General features: G+C 45.6%; 1 protein-coding gene across 1 annotated transcript; it reads right to left on the bottom strand.

Annotated features, from left to right (window-relative positions):
• Nucleotides 1-559: 559 nt before the first annotated feature.
• On the bottom strand, nt 560-8,027 carry LOC139459572 (glutamine synthetase-like). The gene is made up of 7 exons (XM_071241124.1): nt 7,922-8,027; nt 5,268-5,436; nt 4,329-4,490; nt 4,013-4,159; nt 3,277-3,404; nt 2,788-2,987; nt 560-1,441 (listed from the first exon to the last, which is right to left on the bottom strand). Exons 2-7 carry the CDS (start codon nt 5,425-5,427, stop codon nt 1,153-1,155), a joined length of 1,086 nt encoding a protein of 361 aa, XP_071097225.1. The 5' UTR covers nt 5,428-5,436; nt 7,922-8,027; the 3' UTR covers nt 560-1,152.
• Between the last annotated feature and the right edge of the window lie 564 nt (nt 8,028-8,591).

Below are 8,591 nucleotides of genomic sequence, written 5' to 3'. Positions count from 1 at the left end.
GGCCCGGGGACAGCACTACATAGTGTTGGTGGTCAGAGGTGGCGACAGTGTATCAGGTGGTCAGTTACTGCCACTTGGTTGCCAGGCATTAGAACATAGACCATAGGGACAGAAATATATTGGTCAGAAATGGAAGGTGGTTGTATGTTTCGGTGGCCAATATCCAGAACCCACTTTCAATCTGAAGAAAGAGGAATGTCCCCGCAAGAAGTGAACTGACTTCGTTAATTACGCCTTCGTGGAACAATACCCGTGTGTGTGCGAATGCGTAGCGTGCGTGTTTTTTTATTCTTCTCGCCCAGACTAATGACGGTTAAAACGTGCTAACCAACTCAGATACCATGGCGCAGTTTAATATGGATACCACTCTGACATATAAGCCGACTTCGAGCCGACCAGTTTATCTCTGTAATGCCGAGCACCAGGCAGGGAAACAACAAGTACCAACTTTTAACTTCCTTTGGTAGGACGCGACCGGGGATCGAACCCCGACCTTGGACAGACGCTATCCACTACACCACGGAGGCGGTCGACAGACAAGTAGAAAGAACGAAACGTATAACATATATACATTTATTAGACAACATTAATGTTTTCGAACAAAACGTTGTACAATACACAGTTTAATAGACACGTACTACCGACTTGTCTCCCGTGTCACTGCTTGACCAAGCCACTACCTACATGTTTTAGATCAAATCTCTAGTCAGTCTAAAACAATGCAAGTATTTATTGAACTATATACAAAAAAATATATTATTGTCTCAAAATCTGATTATCTGCAAATGTTAGTAATCTTACTGCAGATTCTTTTGAGTTAATACAAAAATATTTATAAATCCAAAGCATTGTACGTTTCAAAGCTGCCTTTCGACAAGCCAGGAATGTTCTGAAAAGAGTCTTTCAAATTTTGATACTTTTTAAAAAAAATTAAAGATGCGAATGCACCTAGTTCTGCAAAAATATCACAGTCGCCACATAAGATAAGGTCATTGGTTGAGGGAACGATGTAGATTCCAACGGCTTTGGGGTTGTGAATCAGACTGACATGTCCACATGAGAACTGCAGAGATGTGGGATTGTTAATGAAGAAATAATGTGTACCAGTGCGCCGTCACGAGTTGAGATTTCCGCCCAAAATATCCTCTCATCTCATTCATTGAGTATTGTTGTTCTCACTATAACCTCAGTGACGGAGTAGGGATCACAGTTGGAGGATGGGCGTCTGTCTTCCAGGTAGCCCTCTCCATCCTCCGCCACCTGGCGGGGAATACGGATACTAGCTCCGCGGTTGGCGACACCGGCCGAGAAGTCGTGGATGGATGAAGTCTCGTGGTGTCCCGTGAGACGTCTCTCGTTGTCCTTGCCTTCACGAGGGTCGTAGGCTTTAATATGCCGTACGTGATGCTTGGAGAGCTTCTCAATGGCTTCTTCAATAACCCTGTGAAGAGACGACACCAGTTACTAACGAGGTACTAAAACATTGCAATAACGTGCGACAATCGTACGTTCGTGAGTGAGTATGGTTTTACGCCGCTATTGTCAATATTCCAGCAATATCACGGCGGGGAACACAAGAAACACAGAGTACCTAGTGGGGAATCGAACCCGTGTTTTCGGCAGGACGAGCGAACACCTTAACCACTAGGATACCCCACCGCCCGTGCATGACTTAAATATTATTGCAAAACATGTGTCATGTAAATGCACGAAATCTTTTTAAATTTGTGATTTCAACTTACATGGCCACATAAGAAACCCCATATATTATGTTTTAACGGAAATCCACAGCAATATCGTCAAAAGGGATGGCGTCTACTAATGCCAACAGTGTTAAACAGATGTATGCACGAGTTCTCAATTACTTCTTTATTCCTTGAAATAAAGTGGTATCGTCTTGCTCGGTCGATATTTATCACGTATTGACACCAGTCATTTATTATAGGTGGGTCAGAGGCAATCGGAAGGTCAAAAAAACAGGGTCATAAAAATAATACACATATTTGCAGAGGGCCATGAAAAATTGATATCTCATACTAAAACAAAGAGCTTTTGCATTTTGTCTTTTAGGGGAGGGTCATTTACATGGAGAGGTCATGCGAAAATATGACAAGCATTAGGGGAGCGTCATTATTTTTCAGTCATCAACCCACCCCTGTAATCAATGGGGGTGGTCGGGTAGCCTAGTGGTTAAAGCGTTCGCTCGTCATGCCTAAGACCCAAGTTCGATTCCCGACATGAGTACATTTCAAACGTCTCATATCAAAACTCTGCCTTATAAACCGAAATAAACGAAACGAAAACATCCATCCAGGTCTGTTAAGGGGCGTATTGTAAAACAGCATCCCTCGCTGGGTGAACGACATGTTGGGGCTAACAGATCCATGTCAAAGTGACAAAGCATCTGATTACATCTTTGACGTCATACCAGGGACACCTAACCCGAACATGGCGAGTCTCTCTGTCACGTGACAATATGCTAGAGTAGTCTGTAACGGGTGGGTGTTAAGGCCACTGTTGATGTCATGGATACATATCACATGTCAATGAAAGGACCTAAAAGGCCCAAAATCCCACGATGATAAGGAACCATCTCTTCGACAACACCACAGCTGGGTTTTTTCGCATAGCATTGGATTTTCTGATTTTTTAAAGAAAATTACGAAAATAAATTCTTTTTCGCAAAGGACTGATAATTTTATAAAAGTTCGTTTCAATTTACATTCATTCATATCCAAAAGATCTATTTTCGAAAATATTATCAGACGTTTAAAATGGAATACATACTTGAGACCGCCTTTGTTTCTCATGGCCAGGGTGCTGTAGTTGGTGTGAGCGCCGGCGCCGTTCCAATCGCCCTCCATTGGTTTGGGGTCAAGCGTCACAACGACTCCGAACTCTTCCGCGACTCTGTGTAGAAGGTACCTGGCCACCCAGAGGTGATCTCCCATGGATATACCCACACAGGGCCCCACTTGGAACTCCCACTGGAAGGTGAAACAGGACGGTTGGACAGGATGATAAACAGGATAACCTCAACTGGGCCGCATGGCAATACTTGCTGACGGAGACTCATGATAAGATAGGAATTCAAGGTAAAACCTTAAGATCGGACAACCTTAACGGTGCTCCTTTAGTCAGAGTCGGATATTAGCAGATACACACAAGTCTCTGAATATCAGATGGAGGCATTTGTTTCTCCGAAAATACAGGAATCATTTGTTGAATCATGAGGGTCAAATGGGGTGGGTCGAGATGTGTTTTATATTTACTAACCTGTCCAGGCATTACTTCCGCGTTACAACCAGCAATCTTAACTCCCGCATACAGACACGCCCTGTAGTGAGCCTCGACCACATCACGGCCGTACACCTTGTTAGCTCCGACACCGCAGTAGTAGGGACCTGGAGACAAGAGGTTACAATGTACACCGGAACTGTTCTGTACGTCATTATTGCCGGACAATTAGTCATTAATAGGCCCATGTCCGCGAACTGTAGTTAGTTTGTGAATGTTATTTTATTCCAGTCAGCTATATTCCTGTTATGTCAAGACAACCCCTTCTCTGTTCACCCTACGGGCAACAAGCAGAGGGTACTGGGGACCTGTTCTCCCATGTGGAAACAACGATAGAGTACTGGGGACCTGTTCTCACTAGTAGGGACATAAGCTTAGGGCACTGGGGACCTGTTCTGGCCCAAACTCCCCAATAGGCGCTCAATGTTGGTTGTTGGTTGGTTGGTTTGTTGTTTCACGTCGCACTCAGCAATATTCAAGCTATATAACAGCGGTCTGTAAATAATCGAGTCTGGACCAGACAATCGAGTGATTGACAACATGAGCATGGATCCAATTGGGATGGATGACATGCATCAACCAAGTCTGCGAGCATGACCACCCGTTCCCGTTAGTCGCCTCCTACGACAAGCATAGTCCCGTTTTACGGCAAGCATGGGTTGCTGAAGACCTATTCTACCCGGGATCTTCGAAGGCCAGGCGCTCAATGACCTACCTTGGGGGCCCGGGAAGCCGTTCTTGGGCCAGCCAAATGGGTGGCCGTCATAGTCCAGCAGTGTGTACTCCTGCTCAATTCCGAACCAGGGGTAATCCTCCCGCGCCTTCTCCATCGCCTGGTCACAGGTCATGCGTCGGTTGGTTTCTGAAACAGGCCCGTGAAAATTGCATCTTAACACCAGAAAACAAATATGTTATTGTACCACAACAGAAAAGTTAAATTACGTATTTACTTCATCCATACACACGAAAGTATCGGTGATGGTGACGGTATATCTTAATGGCGAATTGGACCACAAAGTCCGTCCCTTTACCTGCAGGCTTTTTGTTGTATTTGTAGACTTCACACAGCACCAGTTTGTTCTTGCCTCGACGGAAGGGGTCTTTGAACAACGCCACAGGCGTCAGGTACATGTCAGAGTTGGACCCCTCAGCCTGGTACGTGCTGGATCCATCGAAGTTCCACTCGGGGCAATCTGAAGTAGATCATAAGTATTGCTATTACTTACCATAGCGAGATTGGTTTGGGGTGGGGGGTTGGAGGGGCAGACAACTACAAAATTTATCATGGCTATTGGACTAACGTTTCGTCCTTGATATGTAACTCTTTTAAGCCTTTAATTGTCTGTCAATATATGAAAATGAAGAAATACAGACTTGACAAAGTATGGTGGAGTTCCTGTTGTTTGAATGTCTGTGTGCCAGACTACAGCGCTATTTGGAGACATTTAATCATATTCCAGCACTTTTGGAGGGGCGAGTGGGTTAAATGATTTTACACTGCTTTCATCAATATCTCATCAATATCTAAGCAGTATCTCGACATTATCTCAGCAATATCCCCCCAACATCTCCACTGCATATAGTGTGTCTGGGCGTACAACTTGAAGAGGGACTCTTCTAGGATTTGGTGCCCACATCCGGTCCACGTGTTGGCGGGATTAGTGACTTGTGTCAAACTGACATACTGTTTGCAATTAGTTGAGTCTGGACCAGACAATCCAGTGACTGACATCCTGAGCAATTCATCGATCTACGCAATTGAGATATACATGCATCAACCAAGTCAGCAAGCCTGACCACCCGTCGCCTCTTACGACAAGCATGGGTTGCAAAAGACCAATTCTAACCCGGATGTTCACGGCTCGGGTTTTTGGTGATTTGAGTCTGATGGGACTGTCAGTTGGCCGGCGTCTAGTCCCCCTCGACCCGCTTGTCTGTATGAGACACTCATCATAAGAATAACCCCTTACCTTTGGGAGATTTAGGGTCGAAGTCGAGCGTCCTGCACTTGGACCGAATGCCCTCCCCTGTGCCGTCAATCCACAAGTATTCTGCCATGACCCGGTCATCCGGTTGGTCAAGCTTCAGAAATTTGTCAAGGGTTTGCTTGTCCGTCACAGTGGACGTCATCTTGGATAGCTGAAACAATAGACAACCTTTGATATAGTGAGTGAGTGAGTAAGTTGGGTTTAACGCCGCTTTTAACAGTATTCCAGTTATATCACGGCGTGTCAGCTCAATGTGGGAGGAAAGCCCGAAGTGATGCAGGTCTCAGACGTTTACCACTTCAGTGAAACCCACGAGCACGGATATGGTGCTGACAAACCTAGAAACATAATCGGGCGAACCGGGATTCGAATCCACAATCCCCCCCCCCCCCCCCCCCCCCCTTGATATAGACTGTTTTGAGCTATGCTTGTCCATTTAACAGGTCACCACACTAAATTTAGCTGTGAACTTTGATATAGGATTGAGTAGATATGTTCCCGCCTGGATCAGACGATTCAGTGATTGACAGTATGAGCATCGATCTACGTAATTGGGACACGATGACATGCATCAACCAAGTCAGCCGGGCCGACCACTCGATCCCGTTAGTCGCCTCTTATGGCCAGCATGGATTGCTAAAGACATATTCTAGCCCGGATCTATTCGGGTAGTATTCGGGAATCAGGGGTGGGCAATGAGACCCATAGTGAAAAATTAGATGGTAATCGGGATTTATGAGAGGACGGTGTTGGCACAGTCACACCTAGATATCATTCATAATGTCAGAGACCGCCTCCGTGGTCTAGTGGAAGAGAGTCCGCCCGTGCCCGCTTGTTCGATCCCCGGCCGCGACATAGCAAAAGACGTAATAAAATGGTACTTGTTGTTACCTTGTCTGGGGCTGAAACAAGGACTGCATTGTCGACTCGGAGTCAGCATAATGTGTCTGGGTGGGGTATTCATGTTAAACTGCGGCATGGTATCTCAGTGAGTCTGCACTATAAATCGGCATCAGTCCGGACTGGTGTGTGGAATTGGTGCATCATCTTCGGCACATATATACTGTTGCAGCCTCGCAACTCGCATCTCGGTCACACAATGTTGACCCCCTGGCAACCTTTAACTCAATACACAAACCGCACCACGCGGCAGCCTCGCCGAACTAACACACATCTACTATCCTTATTTAGGGCACGCACAGACAACCGGTGGACAGTTTTGCTACCGCGAGCCCCTAACTGGCGTATATAATACCTCATCGTGGTCTACAAGCGAAATCCATCTGTCAGAACACGATCAGCTGGTGTGCTTTGCGACCTTCACCTTGTGAAATCAATACCCCTTTGTGCAGATAGTGTGGTATAATTCTGCGAAAGGGCCATTCACAATACAATACGTCTGCAATATATGCACGGGCTGCACGAGAGCTCCTCGTGTATGTACAATGGGTTATATAACATGGGTTTGATAACCTAGTGTGTCATCTCACGAAGCAGCAATGGCCGATATAGATAGGGCTAATTTATCGACCTGGGGTCGTGGCGATAACATCAGGTTCATATAAGTGGTGAATAATACACGATGACAGTACCGTAGCCAGCCCCCCTGGATTTATTTTTACTAGTACCATCTTTTAACGTCTTTTGGTAAGACGCGGCCATGGATCGAAACCCGACCTTTTGCTCTCAGGGCGGACGCTCTACCACTAAACCACAGAGGCGGTCACTTACATAACCCACCTGTCTGTATGTTAATGATGCCACGCGACCTAACAGAGGCGACCTAAGTTAATTATACTTGAAACGTGGATTAAAATATCATAATTTATATGCAAGAGGGTTGTTATGATTGCGTGTTCGTACTAGTACAGCCCAGAATCAGTCATAGTGCTAACCCACTGACATACCATGCTACAGTTTGACATTAATACTCCACTCACACACAGTACATTGAATCCGAGCCGATCAGTCTTTGTTTTATCTCCTATAAGGCCGAGCGCCAGGCAAGGTAACAACAAGTACCATAAAACGTCTTTTTGGTATGACGCGGCTGGGGGTTCGAATTCCTTCAGCAAGCCAGTACGATTGCAAAGGAATCAATAGGAATTATTTCCGCCCGTCAACCCTGCTTCAAATTTTGCCTGGGTTAGGGCAACCTAACCCCACAGAAATTATTTTTTAAACTTCTAGCAGGGGTTAAAATGTTTAACATTTTCGAGGCAAGAGTTACGGGCGGACATTTTACCGATCAATATAAACGTTGCGTCACTTTATCACCTGAGGTATGATGCAATAGTTTAACTGACTAAAGGTAAGTTACACAGACAGCTATCGCTGACACAAATCATTGTTACATTAAGTTACATTCCATATACAAAATGTTAAAAAACTGACAAATACTTCCACAATTTTCATTGTTTTCACCTCTCAGCAATTTGTTAACCGATCTGTCAAACACCGCAAATCTGTGAGCGAACAGCTCGCCTCTAGGGTTTGGTCCGCATTGAATCTGCGATCAGCTGATCGCGAACGTTGCTTACAATCAACTGACAGCACTGAGTAACACAGCAGCTTGTTCTATGAAAAACAGAGACCAGGCACTTGACTGTACTCGCTCAGGATATAAGTGTACTTACCTTTGTCTACGTGGTATTCCCCGTGATAGTTTGTCGGACAGAAGGCCGCAGTACTATGCCTCTTCAGCTGTGCCAAGCAGTTTTATTTTCTTCACATCGCTGTACACGGTATTTCATTGGTCAGTGTCAGAGGGAGACGTTTGATTGGTTGGCTAAATTTAGCCGCATATCACGATCATGTGACACAGTCTCTGTGGCTATCCAAAGCACTGCGATTCTCGGTGACTTCGGTTGGTTTATAGGTCACCCTGACACATATAAGCTCACACGAATTTGACAAGTGGTTTAACATGGTTTGTAACATCTACCTTCACAGAAGCATTAAAATGTTAACCTGAGCTTGTTCCAAATTATCTGCTTTTGTAAGAACGTCATAACTAGTAAAACGACACTAGAGTTTTCCTACCCCTCACGTGTTCACTTGGAAAGGGCGGGGCGAGGGGAGGGGAGGGGGAGGGGAGGGGAGGGGAGGGGGGGATTCGCTGTACAGATCTGCGTCCCTTGGGCACGCCAGAAACCTATGATTGTGGGTTCGAATCCCGGTTCGCCCCGATTATGTTTCTAGGTTTGTCAGCACCATACCCTTGATCGTGGGTTTCACCGAAGTGGTAAATGTCTGAGACCTGCATCACTTCGGGCTTTCCTCCCACATTAAGCTGACACGCCGTGA

Source organism: Haliotis cracherodii, unplaced genomic scaffold (genome assembly GCF_022045235.1).
Source record: "Haliotis cracherodii isolate W230 unplaced genomic scaffold, xgHalCrac1.p SCAF_13, whole genome shotgun sequence".
NCBI lineage: Eukaryota > Metazoa > Mollusca > Gastropoda > Lepetellida > Haliotidae > Haliotis > Haliotis cracherodii.
The sequence above is the reverse complement of the archived record's forward strand: the minus strand, read 5'-3'. Positions and strand labels throughout refer to the sequence as shown.